Consider the following 22,269-nt stretch of genomic DNA (forward strand, 5'->3'; position numbering starts at 1 on the left):
TGAAAAAATAAACCAATGTTGCCTATCAGCTAGTGAATGGAGTCATAGAAGAATCTGTGGTTTTGAATCTGGGTGACCAACAGGACAGTGTACCTTTCATAAAGAATATAGGAAGAATAAGTGGTTTGAGACATCAGGAAGCAACAATACTTAATTTCAGGATAAATGGACGTGAGATCTATCCAGATATACACTTTTAGAAGACAAGTTTACAGGTCACACGCTTCTGATGTAGACATGAGCCAAAGAAAGATTTGGAAGTCACGTGTAAGGGAAGGAATATTTATTTACTATTCTTTTATATATTTCAATCTATGTCACTTTGTTCATAATTATAATTGTATACATTCTGAGGCCATTTTAAATAGCTCAACTACATACTTAAAAGGTGCTTGTAGATGACCTGAATGGTGTTTGGAGTTCTGTGGTAAAAAAATTCAAATCCCCTGACATTTTTAACTATTTTAATGAGAAAAGTCAATTCTTTTATTGAACAAAATAATGAGATTCTACATTTACAATAAAATAAATCAAAATCTGAGAAGAACACCGCTTTGACTTTAAGAGACGTTAACAATCATGAATGATAAGTATAGACAGATGGTCACTAGCTGGATCGCAGAGTCTCTGTGATTTAGGTAAAGTATCCTAGAGTCTTTCTTTACTGTAGCCAACTTGGAACAAGAATGGACTTGTCCCTGGGACCATCTTAGTCTCCACCTAAATCTCTGGTGCTAACCCAGCACTAGAAAGGGCACCTCGGTCCCCTGGCAATGGAGTTTTACTGAGCAGTTCACAAGGGCGGAAACTCTGCCGAGCCCTGGAGTTCTGAAGAGTCTTGAGAAGATCAAGAAAATCCAACTTACCTCCTGGTCCTTTCTTTTTACCTTTCTTACTTTTCTTCCTTTTAGCAAGCTCAGAAAATGCTTCTGCTGCTTTTTGGAGTTTCATGATAAAAAATTCAATGTCATCCAAAATGTGGTTTAAGATTTGCTGGAATTAGAAATTACAGAATAAATATAAAACAAAACAAGCCTATTTTTGCATTGGCTGTACACTGTTAGCCAGTAAAGGAAAATCAGAATGTTGGGGAAAAAAGCATAAGAAACACTCCCACATACAAATTTCAAGTTTATCACTAATTCCAAGAAAAAGAATTGAACTAAATATACCTGTGGCTAAATCTGACATTTACATTTTTCTTTAACTTAATTTTGCTCTATTTTCAATTCCATGAAGAAAGCATTCACAATATGTATTCAGATTATCTTTTAGTTTCAATTACTCTAATTTCCTCATAGTGCTTTCCCACACAAAGTTAGGGGGAAAAATTCAAAGAGACATTTTATTAGAGCATTTTTGTTTTTCTAATAAATGTCCCAATAAAGCACTGACAATATTATTTCATGGAATTGAGGGATTACAGAATGTTGTGATAACATAACAAACACATAGATAATCTACAATACTAGGCATTAATGAGAATTTCTACATGGTAAAATAGAATTAATGATGCACTATGCTTTCAGGAATCATAGGATCAATTTTGATTATCTTATATACCAGAGCCTTGGTTGACTTTTTCTATTATGTGTGAAACACGACATTCTTCTAATTAAAGACTAGAAACCAGGATTAAATAAACTTTTAATTAGATTAACTAATGGTGTGATATAAAAATTAAATTTCGAACTTCAAATTCCCTCAAGAATTTGTTTCTGAATAAGCTGAGAACATTTGTAGAGCATAAAAAATAATGACAATGACATCATATTTTACGATTACATCACAGGGCCCTGTCACTCTGCAAGTAAATTACTATGGAGAAATAAAAATAAATATAGCCTTATCCTTTACAAAGTATTAAAACTTATATATTTATGCTTTAAAATGCCATTTAACTTTTATCTTTTAGGCATTATGAAATATTTTTTAATAAATTCCAGGAAGACATATTAAAAAGATATTTCTATTATAAATTACAAACTACGAGAAAAGAAAAACCCCTCACGTCTGATAATTCAGTTTAAATTCGTTTGCAAACTAGTTAATATACTTTTTCTATCACAGCCCAAGTCCACTAATTAAATATTGGCATAAAGGTAAAAATAATTACAAAAAAAATAATCCAAAGGGTATAACCACCACTGGAAAGAGAAAACATAGTTTCCACAAAACATCTTTATTATCTAAGTCAACTTCATTTTCCCTGTGAATGTTTTTTTCCTTTTTAAAAAAAAGCCTCAAAGATCTAAAGACCAGCATTGTACTTACCACATCTCTGTCAATTCGGGCTATCATAATCTCAGGTATTTCTTCATGCTCATGATACTGCCTTGGTTTCTCAACTAAAGAAAGGATAATCAGAAGTCATTTAGCCTGTTGCTTAAGTGATACCAATATAGGTTATTATGAAAATTGGCCAGAAAAGAGTGCTATTTACAAAGGGAGCACCTCCACTGGATACGTAATCAAAACTGTGCTCATCATCTATGACACGTCTTTGCCACCACTAACAGAAGCACTTGGGCAGAGCTGAAGAACTGGCCTTCCCACCCGTTGGTGTCCATTTACTCTAATTCCCCCTCTTCCCTACATTAGCTGCCTGGAGAACCAACCCTAACTTAGCACCCTTTAATTCCTACACAAGAAAGAAATACAAACCCACATTTAAGCACCTACTCCTTAAAAAGTGGCCAACTAAGTTTTAATGCAACAAAGTTCTTAATTTTTATACCTCCTAACATCGTGATTACAATAAAGCTTTGGGGGTTCTGACAGTAAAGTGCTTCTTAAAATTCTAGCTGTAATTAAGCCTAAAACCCATAATGCTGGGCTCATTAATTTGAAGCCATATGCTTTAAAAGTAGAAATACCTACAGGAATTTGCAAATTAGAGAATAAATGTCTTAAGAGCACTCAAGACATTAAGTTAACTCAGTTGGCTAGCGCATGATGTTAATCATGAGGTGATTATCATGAACTCATTCCTGGTAGAAATCAGTTAACATCACCGCTGAACACAGAGAGTTGTACAAAGATTTCACAGTAGATGAAATGAAAGAAAACACATACGGATGGAACAGGAGAAGTGTACCATCACTAATGGAAATACAACTCATAATACAACATCACAACTCCTGATGCTCAATACAGAGAACTGCGAAAAATATTGAAAACTCTAATGATATGCCTCCTCAAGGCCTAACTTTATCCATAAATGGAATATTTGCCCAAAAAAGGGGGGGGAAAAAAGAAAAGAAGAAATCACTGAGTCTTATGAAATGTAATTAGTGGCTGTTAAGTACTTTAACATAATTAAAATTACATGTATGAAATCTTGCCAGTTGGCTGCTATCTTACACATGGTCAGCTGCTACCCTGGCTACAGTGTACTACAGAAAGTAGTAAGTTGAACTTCAAATATAGCTACCACGAAGTTCAGATGTGTCCCAAAATATCATTTTCAGAGCAAGGGGAGGAGGGATGCGTATTTCTCAGACTTTTTCATGGTCCGTGGCACTACTAGGAACCCCACTGCCACTGCCATTACTCTACACACCGATCACTTTTGGAAGTCAGAGGTACAGCGACCTCAAGGATTTAAAGGAGCTGCTCAGCCTGAGTCAGCCAGATCCTTCAAGGGACCAGAAAGATACTCTTTTGGGGGGGGGCTTTCCATCTAACAAGCTGGATCCCGACAGAATTTAACATGGTAAGTTTTGTGTTCTGTTTGGCCTAGTAGTAACTTAGAAGTTCTGTTATTTCACTGGAATTTAAATAGACGAGATTGCACAGAATATTTTAGACAAAATCTAATGAGATCTCATAAACTCCTGGGGACAGATTTTCTCTTTGTTGTAAATTACATTATGTTTTACAGATGTCTTTACAAGTCTATTCAGAATGACCGTAAACTTAAGAAGTCTTATCCATCCTCAACTTCAAGGAAGACCATTTTGACCACGTCTCCTCCACCAAAACAACAGCAATAACAAAAAAAAATATATATATATATACACAAAAAGTAGAAAACACTACAAACTCCTAATTAATATTCAAATAAAATTTTACAGACAAAATGGATCAATAGAAATTTACATAATTCCTGAAAACAGAAGCTATTATAAAGTTAAAGTAAATAATGATTCTGTTACTTTATTTTTGAAAAATGGATGCTTCAAGGATTTCTTTCTTTCATCTTTTTGGTAGCTAGGCTTACATGTAAACCCCTGAAAATACCTTTAAGGACACAAAAAGTCTAAACAAAAATGGAAAGCAATTCAGAAAATAAAAGGAACTCAATTTGGCAAAAATGAGAACCACCACCAATTATGCTCCCTATACTGTACTAAGTACTGTTACAGACATTGTTTGTTTTCAGATGCATAGCAACTGTTGAATTATTACCCCCATTTTACAAGTGAGGCTGAAGCACAGAGAGACAATTGCCCAACGTCACAAAGGTAGATCCTGGTCTTGCTTCGGAGGCCAACTTTTGACTCACCAGACTCAAAGTACAGTCCAATACCACTCATTGTGGCAATCAAGTTCTACTGATTAGCTACACTGCTATGTAGCCTATATGAATAATGCTTTATCAGATAAAAGACAAGAGATTTAAGAAGCCTCCGTTAACTAGGAGACAAGAGGGTGAGGCTCTAGCCTTCATCAAATTCAAACTCACTGGATCACAATTTGTTCACCCTTCAAATGAAGAGATTGAACCAAACATATTTTAAGGCATTTTCCAGTCATAAAAATTTCAGATTTAGTAAAACATTCTGACTATAAAAAGTTACACTAAGTTCTATGCCATGACTAATTTGTTTTTAAAAAATAATGTCAAGGTAAAATGATACATATATAGGGCCCACTGGATATGTTTAGCCAGATGGAGAGTGTCTTTCACCTCTTCTCCACTGCCCAGCCACTATCCTGACATCCTGTCCATGTAACCACAACTGATTTGTACAAAAGAGGACAGTGGTAAGATAATAACAATGGAAAGAATTTGAAGTATAGTCTTGAAAAAATAAAACTGACTCTCGTTTGGTATATATTCTATTACCATCCTTTTAATTGTTAGTGGAGTCAAACTTTCCCTTTGATTGTATTAAAAAAAAAACTAATCCTAACACCATATTTATCTAATGATTGGTTTGAACTCTCATAGACAATAATCTTACTGTGTCCAAGCCTTAACTTTCCTGCATATCAGATTTAATTTTTTTAAAACTGACCTCAATCTTCAGCTCAGAAATCAGCATCAGAATTTGAAAGCAAGAACTATGTCACAACCCAAAGTAAATGTTCAATAAGAATCAATTCCTAGAAATACTCACAGTCCCCATGGTCAGCTGCCCATGCAGACCAAGCTGCCACCCGACTTCTAACATCCACCTGGGTCACAGTCCCAGGGGGCACTGGGGCAGGGGCTCTTGGTGGAGGTGGTATACCAGGGTCTGCTTTGGAAATCATCCTTAAAAAGGAAAACAAATTGAATTTTTACTATCCTTATTTCTATAACACATCAGTGCTCTTAATTTTTGGTATTAGTTCTCCTCTATTATTGAGGTATAATTGACATATAACATTATATTAGTTTCAGGTGTACAACGTAATGATTCAACACTTGTATATACCGTAAAATGATCACCGGAAGTCTAGTTAATCTCTATTTCTATAACACATAAATTCTCTAAATTTATGATATTAGTTGTTCAACCTCAAGAAGAACTATATCAAGGAATAGAAAAATAAGAATTTCCTAACCATTCCATATTATGTATATTTATGAATATATGTGAAATACAAAAATACAGAAAAATTTAAATTCAGCTGAAAACTAGGTTTAATTTTTTTCTGGGTCTCCTGTGATTTGGAAAGCCTAGGAACCAACTATATTCCTCATATCTGTTTGCATCCCCTAGGCCACCTTCCCTTAAAATGCCACTCATCTTTCACACCTCTCTATGACATCACGAGTGGGAGAAACCATATCTGAGAGAGATCAGAAACATGGGGAGAAAAGGTGCACACATGCACTGACCAACTTGGGAGAGCAAACAAGTTGAGATTACAGGTTGTAATAAAATATATACATGATAAATAAATATAATAATATACTTATAAAATATAACAATATACTTTCATTGAAAATTTTTTTAGAGGAAAAATGACAATAATATATCAACTCTACTCCTTAATTTCTTTTACTGTTTTTACCTCAGGGCATCAGGCCGCCTCTTCTGCTTCCCTCCTTTACTGTCACTGATTGCACTTTCAATATCCTCGCTAATCAAGTTTGCCTGCAATGAAAGACAAGTTATCTGGGAGGTTATAGATTTTTTTGCCCTGATGTGTAGGTTAAACCAGAAAAAAGATTTTATGTTCCCTGTCTGAACTAATAAGAGTCTTGATGCAAAAGGTTTTTTTTTAAATCTGGTTTCAAGACATGACTCACAATTTTTTAATGGTGAAATTTATAATGAGATTTAAAAACTGACAGAATTTTTAAAGATTATTTAATCCAGATTCTTTTAGTTTAAAAAATGCTGTCCTTGCATAAAGGCAACAAGAAAAAGGATTTGCATATGCTGGAAGTATAAGTATATGCTGAAAACATCACTGGGTAAATCTCTCTGCCTGAGAAGAAATGCAGGAATCAGAAGCACGTGCACGCACACTTCCTTCTGTCTCATCCCCCAGATCCACTGGGCATCTGCTAAACTACTGAAACTCATCACTCAGTTTAGGACAAATCCACTATAATCATGGGAGGAATCCCAAAAGGTTGGACTCTTTCTGATAACCACTTTATTTTGTCATTGTAGGTAAAAATTAACTTTCTCCAAATGATTAACTTTCGAATATGTTTCCAACAAGAACATTTGATTCCATTTTCTTGGGAACCAATGTGAGATTAGCAGCTAATTTTATCCTTTTGGTTATGAAGTTTATTTACGGCCAGTGACAATTACTGTATATTAGATTCTTGCTGGGATGTATTCATCTTCTATATTTGTACCTGTTTGTGCTCTGTAATTATGTATGTTTTTATCAAATATATATATGCATACTCTTTTACCCTAAGTACAGATAATCATATAACATTTTAGAGCTGAAAGGAGACTTAAAGATTATCTAGTCTCATCTCTTTGTTTTACAATTAATGAAACTGAGGAATACTCATATTATGGCTGGGCCAAGGTCACACTGCTAGTTCACTGAGAGTGTTACTGCAACCCAGTCCAGTGTTACTTCCATAAGAACATCCTGGTATTAAGAAGACAGTACAAACATCATGCCAAAGGCTTTCTGTTATGCGGGATACTAAAACTCAAGATGCCTAGGAACCCTGAACCTCCTATAGGGGGGTTATCATATTTCCAAAAAAAGTTTTACTACAGAGGTGGGCAGGAGCATTGTGTAAGGTCCCATAATAAAGAAACTAAAACTCCCAAGTGATGTTGCAAAACGACTCATATAAAAGAAACCACATCATATTTCATTATATTTTCAATGGGGCAAGGAAAAAAAGCCTCATGTGGAATATGGCGCCAGTGCGTAAATGCTTATATAGCTGCAGAATGATACTTGAGCTTTTAATTAGGACAAAACAGTATTCAGTAAATCCGTTTCAGACCCATCAAAATTACCATCCCCTATGAAATAAAGCAAGCCCTTTATTCTCAAAACTAAAATCCAGAAACTTTACTCAGCACAGTAACTCTTAGTTTCCAGGGGGACTTTTAGAGCACTGAGGGAAACACCAGATTTAAAACGTCTTTTAGCTTAGTCACCTGTTTTTAAAATGTCTGAATTAAATTTCACAATATTTTCAGAGCAAAATATTCACTCTAATACTTACTGATTTAACAAATCTAACCTTGCAAAATTCATAATACACTATATGACTTTCAAAAGGCACTATAAAAAAATCTGACGAACTTCAAATATATGGATTACCTAAATGCCACAGTTCTTTTCAAGTAAGATTTTTCGAAAGTCGTCTATTACATAAATTGAAATAAGAAGAAAATCATAAAATACACTGTGTATAGTCAACCTTAACTTATCTATCATATTTCAATGTCAGAAAAATATAGAAAAGATCAACTGACACTTTATACTAATCTCCTAACATTTCTTTACATGATAAAAATTACCTATAAATTTTATAATACACAATCACGGTGATATGTCACTGCTTGAGTAAAGTAACAATCAACTCAACTCAAAGTGATTTCCCTTTTAGAGAAATCAAATCAGGAAATAAACATATTTAAGGTTGAAGATAACTTCTAATGTCCAACAAAGCACCACAAATTATAATCATTTAAAAATTACAGTGTACGGTGAAATACAAATCTTCAGGATATAGCACGTTGTTACTGGCAACTATGGTCAAATATTTTCGCATTATCACTTGGGGATTACAAGTCTTGAGCAAGTATTCAAGTCACACAATTAAACGGTGAACTTTAAATTGATATCATGAAAAATGTCTAGGGGCTTCATTGCAATAATCCATGCTATGTGATTAATGCAAATAAAACAGGATAGCATGGTTATTTATTGTCCATGAAGCACGATTTCTAAAGAATCAATTTTTAATTGTAAGTCCAAGTCACTCAGTGAAGAATTTAATATATTATCTATACCCTTTTTTAAAATAAACAGAATACATCTGATTCTTATACCATTCTATTTATCTCCTCTTTATTTACCTGACTTGGATCCCCTCTGGAAGATACTAAGGTATTTGTTTTCCTTACAAAATCCTAAGAAAGTAAAAATCTTCTAGTCATATGATTGAAGTAGATAATCCAAAAGCTGCCAGAACATCTGCTTAGAGGGAAAGAAAATTCATCATTCTTTTACCTTGACCTCATCACACTGGAAAAGATGAAGATCTGGCTTGTTCTGAGTTGGCTCTTTGCACACCAGGGCAAGAATTGAGTCATAGTTACAGGAATGCATCACAGCTTGGCAGTGCTGGATTGTGTTTAAAGGAAAATTCTCCAGTTCATTCTATAAATAAAGTAAAAATATAACTTGATTTATTTTTTATTGTATATATAAAACCTACTCCACAAAGAGCTCTAGGCATAGTAAAAATAATGTCTGAAGTGTACAAATGACATTGACAATGAATACTAGTAAACCCTGTAGCTATGGAGGATGAGTGGGTACAAGGTGGCAGGGGAGAAACAAGGCTGGGCTAGGTGGTGGGTGGGAAAAAGAGCAACAAAATTGGAAATATTTAGCAGAGGAATGAAGTCATGTTCTTAAATAGAAGAAATACTGAACTTAGCATTACTGATTTCCTCAGATTATGGAGTAGAGATGATGCCTTTAAGAGCAAAAGAAGTAAACTGAGGCCTCTTTCTAAAATTATCGACCATCTCAATGGTGTTCTTTTGCCTCTGGCTATGTAGTGTCAGAATTTTTCTTGTTTGAAAATTGAATAGTCATATTCTTAGTTTCTGCCTTCAGTGATCACAAATGTTAGGCCGGAATAATATATCATTTGTACCTTTTTTATTTCAATGAATGTTTCAGATAAAAAAAATTCACTATATATATATGAGCAAATACATACAATATACACATTACACACAGACACACAGACACACACACACACACACACACACACACAGAGTGAGAGACAGAAAGAGACTCCAGTCAAAAATGTCAAACAGCGCAGTCAGAAGGATCTCACTAACAAATACATTCTTAAAATGATTAAAATATTTCATAGCATAGGGGCCGGCCTGGTGGCGCAGCGGTTAAGTTCGCACGTTCCGCTTCTCGGCGGCCCGGGGTTCGCTGGTTTGGATCCCGGGTGCGGACATGGCACCGCTTGGCAAAAGCCATGCTGTGGTAGGCATCCCACGTATAAAGTAGAGGAAGATGGGCACGATGTTAGCTCAGGGCCAGTCTTCCTCAGCAAAAAGAGGAGGATTGGCAGCAGTTAGTTCAGGGCGAATCTTTCTCAAAAAAAAAATATTTCATAGCATAAAAGTGAATACTCTCTGACCTATAGAGTCATGCGAATAAAATACTGACAGGTTTGATAATTACTTCTCAAACAAATGAATTTTCTGTTCACAATGAGAATTCTGTGCTAAATGAGACATATTTAAGGTGCTTATCCTCACACTGATGGCCTTACACAGTGAGTAGTGTCATGATGTAATTGATAGGAGAAACTGTGATTTTCTTTAAGTAAACAAAATACAATATCTTTGATAACTGGTACACAAAAAACAACTTTTATTACAGACAGCACACATACAGATGTATCACCCCATAAATTTATCCTAAGTCCCAATCCCCTGGGACCCAGCAAAGGTGAAACAGGAAATGCAGTTTCCATTAAAATAGAATGTAATTTCTAAGCCACACCAGAGAGATAATGAATTTTCTTTATTTGCAAAAGTAAATTAAATAACACCCCTTCTCTATAATTACTTGAAACCATGAGGATCAGAGAAGCACTCAGCTGCTATTCTCCCACAGTATATAATGGATGAGATGAAACAAAGGGCACAGTTTACCCTGACTCCTATCAGAATCCTCCTATGTGATTATAACAGTGGTTTTCTTTATCTTAGCAACTCAAATGCTTATTAGATGATGGGGATCAGAAAAGGCCTCTTTTAAGAGCTCCAGCATCTTACCTGCCAGTAGTCGTGTGAAAGAAAGGTGTGGAAAAGTCAATACACACATGCGCACGCACACACACACACACACACACACACACCACACACCCACCCCCCCATCCCAATTTACTAATCTACTCTGGGATATGGTTTGGCCTACCACGTAATTAATATGTCATAAAGACTAATGTTCCACTGGGCCTTATTTTAGCATTATGTATTTTTTCCTCACTTCTTCCATCTCAAAACTTGTGGTTAAAGTATCCCTGTGTCTCTAGTTTAAGAAACTGACTTTGCATACACAACGTATACACAGCATTATATTTTTGCTTTAAAATCATTGACAGAAATATTTTGTCAAACTTTCACCCTAACTGTACACATAAATATTTATGGAACTTTCGTGAAAATAAAATAGCATAAATTTTACAAACTTGCCTTTGATTCTAAATCAATCAGGCTCACAGCTCTGTCATCCACTTGAAGAATCATGTCTTGAGTCCATACTTTGCCCTTGGCATCAAGCAGTTTCAGCTTCCTTATTCCATCATCAACAGTTATCATAGCATCTTTCCGGTCCAGAACAAAGGTGGTCAAGTGCTTATGAGTGGCAAAAAGGAAAAATGCTTATAATAGACATAATCCCTTAGTAGATGTTTTCTAAAAGAAAGCAACGTTTACCCAATTGAAGTCAGCTAGCAGAGAGGTGAGAAAACACAAAATACTCTAGAACTTTATGGTTCTTTTACTGAAATGATAAAGTCAAGCAGGATTTTGTAGAATAGAGGAAATGATGCCCTGAGTCATAAAATATCTAAATCTGTTTAACACTGAGCCATGTTGAACTACATAAACATGACATAAAAACAAATTCTAAACAGTTTTAAGTATCATTCGCTTAAAATCAACCCCCCCAATTTTATTCCATTTTGATTAAGTGCTGAACAATAGCAGGCAATCTACAAGGCCGCTTGAAAATTAAAGACATTGATAATTCAGAGTAGCAACAGCAATTAGTCTGTAAGCACTGTCAAACTTTTCACTCTACCGAAACCACTTACTGAAACAAAACTTTAAATTTAATTAAGTATGTTTGAGATAGGTAGAAAACTGAAAATAAGAGCAATTTAAAAATTATTCCCTTATTTAAATATTTGCTATTATAAGCAAAGTTCACCTAAATAGATGCCAGTTAAGAGCAGATATATCTTAAAACATAATGGAGGAAAAAAGCTAAAAAAGAAATCATTGTTTAAACAGAACTAGTAATGACTTTAGATAAAACTAAACCACATACTGAAATTGTCAAAGGCTTACTTTCAAGAAGATTCCATAATACAAAATAGAAGCCTTTGTCCTGTTTTTAAGCAAAATAAGACTGACAATAATGAATGAGTAGTCATTTTAATTTCTTCTCTATGAAAACAGACCCCAGACTAACAAGATACTTTAACACCCCAGTTTTACAAAAATCTAAAAGAAAAAGGTCAACACAATTTACACCATAGGAATGAAATAAAACACAATTATGATTTTACTACTAATTTTTACGTCCTTCTAGGTTCATTCGAAATTTTAGCAGACATCAAAGCATCTTACTTCAACACGGTATTGGGATGTATCTGACACACTGCTGACACTGTCCCGTGCATAATTCTTCCTTTGTTCTGAAAAAGAAGTTAAAAAGCCATTATTTACTCACTAATGGGCTGAAGTTCACATATCAGCGTCTTGTGGCCATCTCTAAAACTAGTCTCTCTCTCATAAAATACAGTACTTGACAAGTCACCATTGTGCGGTGTAACTGAAAACACTCATTATTCACATTAAATGAAAAAGCCACCAGAAAGCTTAAATGATATGCGAGAACAATTTAACCTAATATAAATTTTCAGAATCCCAAAGGTTAACAGCATTATTAATGTTATAAGAAAAAAAGTTATTTAGTGTAAGGGTTTTATTAATCTGGGACCCACTGTTTGGCAAAAAGATAAAAACTGGCTTATAAATTTCATCTTTTAATGTACTGGGAACAAAATAGAATTGCAAATACTGTCATAGATACTGTATTATATGAGTTAGACTACATTATGAAAATAACAGACACTACAAGGAATATCTCCTTTTACAATATCCAAACTATGGAGAATGTTAGAGGACATTCAAAACACGACTCAATCATACTGATTGCCATTAAACTTGAACGACTTTCACACATCTACAGAACACACAAATATGATACTCAGAATTGTAGATACAAGCTGTTAGAAAAAATAAGAAAGTTAGGTAGAAGGTTACTGCACTAAACTATTTAAAAAGCAAGAATAAACCTTTATTTTCCTTTTGTAAAATGCTGCAAAACCAAAATAAAATATAAAATGTGTAGAGGTGATATTTTGTATTAGTTACGTTCTAATCAAGTAACTTGCTTATTTGTAAATTCACAGTTGCCCTATTTTTTCTAAAGCAGAATGCTCTGATGATAAGAAAGAACTCTAAGTAGGAACCAGATTTTGGTTCTAGCTTTGGCTCTGTCACTAAGCAAGGCACTAAATTTGGGCGAGACACTAACTCTGGGCCTCAGCACCCTTACTGTAAAACAAAAAAATTAAACAAGATCAAACATCAAGACCATGACAGTACTAATATTCACACACACACACACCCCTTAGCTTTCCTAATGTCCAATTTTTTTCAAATATAAAGATGTTTCTTCCAGTTAATATAGACACTTTTAGATCTTCCTACAACTGCAGATGAAAAGTTTTGAACATGAAAGCAAAGACAAAAATATAAAGCACATAAGACAGACTTAACGTTAACACAAAGAATTTTTTTAAAGCTTTGATAAATTTTTGCTTCACAATACATATGAAAATCATTATCTTTTCCTTTATATTTACCTTAAGTCTTAGATGAAAATATCCATATGCCTTACATTACATCACTCTAATATTATTCCAATATATTCTATTTTTGCTTTTGCAGCATTAAAGTTACTTAATAAAAACAGACACACTACAAAATTCAATATCTGCTACCTTTTTTTTTTTTGTTTGGATGATGACCTGAAGAAGTATGATCCATCTGGTCCTACCAAAATAATGTGAGCAAAAAGAAAGATCTCGTTTCACCTTAAATTTTCTAGTCCAACATGACAAAACATAAACTTTCACTCACATGACTGTACTCTACATATTAAAAAAATGATTTTTCTGATTATTAGTGGAGGATTATTAATCAATGTGAGATATTAACAAATAGATAATTATTCTTGGAAAAATCATTATAACCTCTGAAATATAATCTATAACTTAGGGACATATCTGTCAAAAGCACTGTTAGAAATAATCCCTATTTCAGAATCACTAGTTTATCATATTTTAACACAACTCTCAATGGTAGACTCAGAACATGACGGGAGATCTGTTTCCTGTGGTCTGACCTGAGGATAGCAAAAGAAATGGCATTGGTTGCCATGGTATCCAGCTATGATATGACAAGCCCAGGATGTTCAAATGCTTGACTGAGTCTTTCAGATAAGTGATTGGCAAACACAGTTGAAGGTCAAAAACGCTGTATGTTTTGTAATTCAAGACTCTCATTATGAAGTAGTAAGAATTTGTTCCACCAAATTTCCTAATGTATAATTTCTCAATCCCACAGAAACATACTTTAGAGAAATAGAAAAACACTATTTGACAGTATTTGTAAATAGTATGATGTTAACTGATCACTGATTGCCTAGAAAATATGGTGCCATTTCTAATATTTCCAAATTTAGAATTCATTTTAGGAATTCCTGAACTGCTTTCTCTCCAACGCTACACAATAAAGAAAATGTATGTTATGAGAAGGTACCTTTTAAAGACTGAAAATTTATAAATGTCATAAAATGGATTTATAAATAAACTAATAGTTCCAGTGATTTAAGTCAATGAAGAAATAAAGGTTAATATTAACATTTTAAGAGGAAATTTTGAAAGAAGCTTCCTAAAAGGCAATTACAGTACATTTCTTTTTTGAGAATCATATGTACTCTCACTCAAGTACAGTTGTAAATAGTAATTATGCTCCTAAGCTGAAAATCTCTCCAAAAGTCTTAAAACAGCATGAGAAACCTAAATAAAGTGTCAATGATGCTCAAGATAAAGCCTCTAATGACATTCACCACTTTCTCTAACATCAGCTCTCAACCTTAGCTGCACAATGAACTTTAAAATATACTGCGTGAGTCCCACTCCCTAGAGATTCTAATGTAGTAAGCAATCGAGGGTGCAGTTTGGGCAATGGGATTTGTAAAGGCTCCCCAGGCAACTCTAATGTGCAGCCAAGGTTGACAACCACTGCTCCAAAATTTGTGCAAATGCCAACATGTTCTCTCTTTAAGTTGAAAATTTTTCTTTCCAAAATAAGACTGTAAATTATGGTCAAACAGTGTATTAAATAATAACTGAATAAATCTGGCAGTAGAGTTTTGGGTTTCTCATCTTACAGGGCGCTCAACTCCGAATATAAGAGCAAGTCTCAGTCTCTGTTTCTCTGTCTCTCTCAATCTGAACCAATTAGAGCTAGTAAGAAACGTTACTTGATCATAGTACCACTGGTTGTGTTTTACTACTTTTCCTAATAGCTTTTATCTCATAGACCAGAATAGACAAACCCAAAGAAACAGAATTAGGTGACTTTAGTAACCAATGACGAAAATCCTTTACACATCATTTTAGCATTAATGAGTTAATAAGCTGCTGGAAAAAGTGATATTCAACTTCCAGATCAGGAATTTTAAATTCACGTTTCAATGGACTTTGGGTGACTATGATATATCAATGTAGGTCCATCAATTATAACAAATGTACAAATCTGGTGGGGGATGCTGACAGCAGAGGGCTATGCATATGCAGGGGGTTTATATGGGAAATCTCTGTACCTTCCCCTCAATTTTGCTGTGAACCTAAAACTACAACTACTATTTTAATAAAAAATAAGTTAGGTTTCACTTAACTCTTCAACTAGTCCAACGACAACTATAACAATACACAGGTCTCAGCATTTAAACTTAGTTCCCTTTTGTCTGTATTGCTGTTTATGCATAATGTAGCAAGATTTATAAGAGCTAATATTCAGAAAACTTTATTTTCTCTCTCTCTGAAAATAAAGTGTAGCTTAGAAAGTAAGGATTTGACAAATAAAAAGAAAACATGTAACATAAAAGCAGCTGCTGAGCATTGCTCTCTCTAAACAAAATAGTGGGCTACAGCTCATATTACTTTACACTTTAAACTTTTAACCACAGTCACGGAGAATTCCTTTCCCCCTATTTTAGTGTATAATCTCCACAGAGGAGAAGCACTCACTAGGAATCAGTATGGAGCGCGGAGCAGTAAGTACAAGCTTCCATTATCCCGGAACTACAATCACAGTTTGACAAATCAGTGTCTGAACCAAGATACTGTTTTTAAAAACAAACAAGGTCATTTTTACAAAACTGCACCATCTACAAGAATTAATTTTACAGGCCTGTTCAACAGATCGTCACAATAGCTTATCCCATGAGGAGAAAAGCAGCTTTAAAATTTTCAGATAAGGTGGGAAAATTGCCAAACTGTCTTTCTGAGCCACATGCGCTGGCCCACTCAATGAAGCTGAACTTTGACCCTAACATCGCCCAACTTCCTGATAAGAGATAATCATGAGCCATTTACTTCTCAAGAATTTTCAAAAAAAAACTTTTTCCTAAAAAAAAAAAAAAAGGTTTAGAGCCAGTCCTTAAGGCCCAGCAGTTAAAGTTCGTTAGGCTCTGCTTCGGCAGCCTGGGTTTGGTTCCCTGATGAGAACTACACTACTCATCTATAAGTATCCATGCTGTGGTGGCGGCTCACATAGAAGAACCAGAAGAACTTAGAACTATTCATAACTATGTAGTGAGGCTTTAAGGGGAAAAAAGGAAGAAGACTGTCAATAGATGTTAGCTTAGGGCGAACCTTCCCCTGCAAAAAAAAAAAAAAAAAGATTTAAATGTTTTCTCCAAGTAAAATATACATTGTAAATAATAAGGATGGAGAAAAGAGAAAATGAGTTTCAACTCTTGAGTGCTACTTGAATGTGCAAAAGTTTACTTGGGGTTCAATTATGACAATTAAACAGAGAGACTAGGTCCAAACCAAGATCAGAAGATAGAGAGGGACAGAAAGAGAAGGAAAGACAGGTGTAAAAAGAAAAATATGTGGGATAGATGTCTATTAAGATAGGTGAATATCTATTCGGGAATATTGCTATGAGAAAGCTGATTCAAGCACTGCATAAAAATATAGGGAAGGTTATAGTAAAATCAATTACACAGAAACTGACTGTACAGTTTAAAGATTACTTATACATAATTCTTACTGGTATCTCCCTCAGAAGAAAAAAGAAAAGCAGGAAAAACACAAATTGATTTTCCTACTTGCTAACATCACACAAAAGTTCAGACTTAAGGCTAAAATGAGACTTGAGAGAGTGCCTATCATATTTATCTATCACTACTAGGCCTCCCAACAATAGAAATCTCAAAGTTACTGTAAATGTTGGTAATGACAACAAAGTATTACTGACAATTCTGGGAAACGAGAGTTTTTCTGGAGAAAGGATGACTTTAAACAGCTGATTATTTATGGTAAATGGTCATATTCCAAATTCAGCAATATCCAATTTAAAGGGAAGTTACTTTTCAAGGAAGTTGTCTATTCATATCACAGCAAGGAACCCATACTGAAACAAAATAAGTCCTCTGGGTGGCAAATAGAGATGTCACAATGTCCATACATTAAAATTTGCACATTTGAATGTATAGACTCTAACGGGAAAGACTCTCAATTCCCCACTCAGAACCTGTTTACTCTCCTAACAAGATTTTCTATCTAGTTTCTCAGCCCACATGTATCAGAAGCAATGCTAGAAGCAGGTATATTAACAACAGGGAAAAGTAACAGGCTTGGGACCCAGCCACACGGAAAAAGCAGCCTCCACCATTCAAAAGGGACAGGCTTCTGAATAATTTGTTGTAAAGGTAAAGAATGCAACCTCTGAGTACATCACACTATGCAAGCCAGTGAGCACACCGATGGCCCTCTGAGTCACTGACATGAGAGGACAGTGGCCACACCCTGCTGGAAGGGAATGTTTAACATATCTTATAAGTATTTCTCTTAAAAATCACTTTAAATTTTAGTGCTTAACGGCTTTGACAAGCAGGCTAGCTGGAAAAAAAATAAAACTTTCAATTCCTTGATAACAGTAGGTAAATGAAATGTTACCATCATGAGATAAGTGGAGGAGAAAGAAATTAATGTTTATTTCCTGTTTGTTCATGTTGTCAGGGACATTAGTGATACCAAGCTTCTCACATGCCAGTTTTGAAATTTCTTGTATAATAAGGAAAAAAATGACAAAATAGGGTTAACCACGGTATATTTTAACTTTTTCTTGAATAAATTAACACAAATGCAAAAAAGTAAAGTTATTATCATAATTGTGCAGTTCGTGATACATTTACAGGATTTATAAAAAATATATATTTCTAATGATATCTGAAACATAAGCTTAAAAATACAGGATGAAGATTACCACTTGCTCCTTGTCAAAGTATCACTGTGATGAAACGTATAAGATCATTTGGAGGTAAAATATTAAATTTGAGGGCCTTGATTAATGTGAGGCCCCAGGACAAATAGAGACTCTCCTATACCCTTCCCCACTGCCAGGAGAGACTCATTACTTCTATTTGCTCATGTAAACTTACCACAGTATTATTTTCATTTCTATTTCATAGATGAGAAAACTGGGACCAATCGGATAAATCATTTGCTCAAAATGGCAGCCTTTTGGTATAAGTGCCATGATTCAGCTGCAGATCTCTTGGCCTCCAAAATCCATGCTGCCTCTCTGAACATGTTACTAAAACAATCCAGGTGGCACACTATGATGTCGGACCTGGAAAGTGTTCTCATGAAAAAGACAAGCTGCTTGCAACTCTTGATACAGTATCTAGTCTGAGGTTGGTGTATAAAAAACAGCAGCCATATTGTAAAACACATGTTCCAGTGCACTAAACAGTGTCCTCATCTCCCAAAGAAGTTCATGTACCACCCGTGAAGGCAAATTAATTCCTGAAAGATTTATACAATTGGTTAAATGATTGTGAAAAGACAAATTATAAAGAAAATGCATACCTTGTGACAAAATAAACTACATTACAAATCTCTCTTTTACCAACTTTCTAGTTACAAAAAGAAAGATAAAACCATGCAGACGGGGAGGTTAAACACTCCTAATATTAACTAAATATAGTTAGAATTTCAACTAAAATTTGTTTATTACAAAGGTGAGTTCAAAACCTGAATGTATTTTTCCATTGTCATTCATCTATCTATCCATTCACTCCATTGGCATTTACTGAGAGCTTGTTAGAGAGAAGACACTATGTGTGTGTGTGTGTGTGTGTGTGTGTGTGTGTGTACAGTGTGTTGGGAGGGAGGAGTGAGTACTAGATAGAAAGAGGAAGGAAACATTATCTGCAACTTCAAGGAACTTAAAACCCTCTTACTTCTAAGCCCAATACATTGCTAGGTCTTCTTTCTTCCTTATAAATGTCTCTCAGATTTGCCCCTTTCTATCCCTCTCCTTAGAGTCTCTCTTTTACCTATACACTGTTCATTTTCATCACACCACCGAAAATTGTCATATTTTCTTACAATCAAGATTTTTAAAGTTATGTGACTTTGACAAATCACTTTACCTTAAAAAGGAAACTCAGCTTACTTTATACGTAAAAAAAAGGTAACATAAAAATTTAGTGCTGAAAAGCTAAAGATTTCCAGTCTTTGGATATATGATTTTATGAAGTTGCTGCTAATACAAAACAAACATTAAAATTTGCAGGTGAGTCCTATTTTTTAATCCCTTGTTCCTTTCTTAGCTCTCTGAAAATAGATTTTTGGATCTATGGCACTTGTAAGATGATGAATACTTTCTTCTTAACAAAAGTCTTAGGGCTATTATTTAGATCTCTGATTCACCCATCTCCATCCATACTCATCAAATCCATCCTCAATACTGCCACTAGAGTGACCCAAGACAACTATGATCTGTTACTCCCCTGATGAAACACTTCAACGGCCAGTCATTTCCTGTAAACAATGTCCAAATTCTTCAGTACGATTCTTCCTAATGTGGTCCAGGTTTATTTTTATAATTTTATTTCCCAATGCATCTTGCACCCTCCATTTAACACCAAACTGCAGTTCATTAATTCATTATCCTCAATCTACAAGTATTTACTGAGCATAAACTGTACATTAGCCACTGTGCTAAGCTTAGGAATCCTCAGGTAAACAAGGCTAACGTGGCCCACCTTCACAGAGCTTACAGTCCAGTTTAAAAGGGGTCATACTGCTGTTTATAGCCCTCTCCTTCCACCCAAATGCCTGGAGAACACAACTTACATTTCAGAGTTCAGCTCAAGACTCAACCCTTCTAGGAAATCCCTCCTGACTATCTCCCCCGCCCTCATAGAAGTGGCCACCCTCACTGCTCCTTATAAACATTGCCATTCAAGCTTATTTAGCTCTTTATTATAACGATGTGTTTACTAGTCTGCCTCACCAAAACGGTGCATGAGCAACGACTACCTCTTCTTCATCTTTGAAATAAATGAAAGGACATGAAAATAGAGACTGTGAAGATCATGGCCTAGGACACAGAAGCACCTAATAAATATCTCACTAGAAGTGAAAGACTGAAGAAATTAATTTATTTTTCCTGAGGAAGATTAGCCCTGAGCTAACATCTGTGCCAATCTTCCTCCACTTTTTTGTATGTGAGACGCCGGCACAGCACGGCTGATGGGTGATGTAGGGCTGTGCCTGGGATCTGAACCCACAAACCCAGGCCGCCAAGGCAGAGCATGCCGAACTTAACCACTACACCACAGGGTTGGCCCCAAGAAATTAATTATTTTTGCCCAAAAAATTTTCCTTTTGCAGTTTCTTCAAGTCACTCTCCAGACTGCAAGTCCCTTAAAGTCAAGGACTATACATTGCTAGCCCTATTCTGAGCAGGTATTAATCTCAAAATGAGTATTTGTTAAATATATTCTCTAGATCTACAGTTCACAACTACTAGGCCATGGTAAGAATGTCACAATATTTTACTCAAGAAAATTGAAACCAACACTAATCAGATTGACAAGGCCATAAGAAAACGTATCTGTGTAGGGTATAAAATCCATTTTATGAATACATAATTTGAGACTTAAAGTCTAGTCACTGAATATATAGACAGAAAAAGAATCACAAAACCTTAGAATTGTTCATTCTTATCACAGCCAAGACACTGTAGATCTAGATAATGGAAAAAGAAAAGAATTCCAAATTTAGAAAATGTTGGTTCCTATAGTAGATGATAATGATAATGTCAATAATAATAATAGCAAATATACACAGTGTTTTCTGCTTGTCAGGCACTGTTCTAAGCATTTTACATGTACTAACTCATTTAATGCTCGAATCAACCCTATGAGATACCCCCATTATACAGATAAGCAAAATGAGGTTCAGACAGGTAAAGTAATTTTCCTGAGATCCCTCCCCTAATAAATGATAGAACTGGATTTGAATCCAGGAAGTCCGGTTCCAGACTCTGTTCTTAAACACAATACTATTCTGATTCTCTATTGACGTACAATAACAAAAGACCATGCAGACCCCATAAAAACAAATGCCCTCTTAAATAATGTAGTATATTTCAGGAGTCCTCAATTTCTTTTTAGTAATAACTTCTGTTTTATATTTGAAATTTAAAAAATGTTATTTATCCCTGAGACAATCTAGAGAGGACAGCGGAAGTTAGAGAAAGATCAGGGAGAAAGCTTGCTTATTATTCTGTAGTGCAGAAAGAAACTGTATAAGGGCTGTTCGTCATACTATAACACTACCCAAAGGTACAAGAGCTATTAGGAAGAAGTCCTGTCAAGTGTCAGCCCACAATCAACACGATCAGTCATGAAGATCAACAAATGTATCAAATAGTTAGACGGGAACATCCACCTAAGGCATTGGTGCCATGAAAAGGAGTTCTTTCCATCCATTGTTCTAAATTGTATGACAGCAAGGAGAGGTCATAGCTTTGGTAACTTTGGTAAAAACTTTTTAAAACAATCTTATCTATCTATCACTACTTCATTCCAAAGAATATAAACAAGGCATGGATTCAAACTATGACGTGGAAAATGTAACGTGTCAAAAAGTGATGAGAAATACAATTACACCCCATCAAATAAACAAACATACCATAAAGGGCCTTTGCACTTGGTTTTAAGCTGTGTTCTCTGTCCGTCTGGGGAAAGGCAGCTGATGATCCGTATCCACTGTAATAAAAAATGGTCATTGTGCTGTGTTAAAGTCCAAAGTAAGCAATAAAAATTCAAAACTACAAATAAAAATTCCAACATACCACAATCACCATGTGTTTTAAAAAGAGCATTGAGTTTCTACTAACTGGGTTTGTCAAAATGAGTTCTTGTCAAGAAACAGAACACAAGCCGCACCACCCCAGGGTGGAT

General features: G+C 35.0%; 1 protein-coding gene across 23 annotated transcripts in view; it reads right to left on the reverse strand.

The window, feature by feature from the left end:
* EPS8 (EGFR pathway substrate 8, signaling adaptor) overlaps nt 1–22,269 on the reverse strand; it is a 171,371-nt gene that overhangs the window by 39,884 nt on the left and 109,218 nt on the right. For 14 of the 23 annotated variants that reach the window (XM_070619197.1, XM_070619204.1, XM_070619203.1 and 11 more), the window contains 8 exons: nt 21,998–22,074; nt 12,270–12,337; nt 11,109–11,270; nt 8,887–9,036; nt 6,229–6,311; nt 5,346–5,482; nt 2,275–2,348; nt 867–993 (listed from right to left, as the gene is read on the reverse strand). In XM_070619197.1, the coding sequence (XP_070475298.1) occupies nt 867–993; nt 2,275–2,348; nt 5,346–5,482; nt 6,229–6,311; nt 8,887–9,036; nt 11,109–11,270; nt 12,270–12,337; nt 21,998–22,074 (878 nt within the window). Of the gene's footprint in view, nt 1–866; nt 994–2,274; nt 2,349–5,345; nt 5,483–6,228; nt 6,312–8,886; nt 9,037–11,108; nt 11,271–12,269; nt 12,339–13,711; nt 13,764–21,997; nt 22,075–22,269 lie in introns of all 23 variants that reach the window. The other 9 variants (XM_070619190.1, XM_070619191.1, XM_070619192.1 and 6 more) reach the window with 2 other exon arrangements.

This window comes from Equus przewalskii, chromosome 5 (assembly GCF_037783145.1).
Source record: "Equus przewalskii isolate Varuska chromosome 5, EquPr2, whole genome shotgun sequence".
NCBI lineage: Eukaryota > Metazoa > Chordata > Mammalia > Perissodactyla > Equidae > Equus > Equus przewalskii.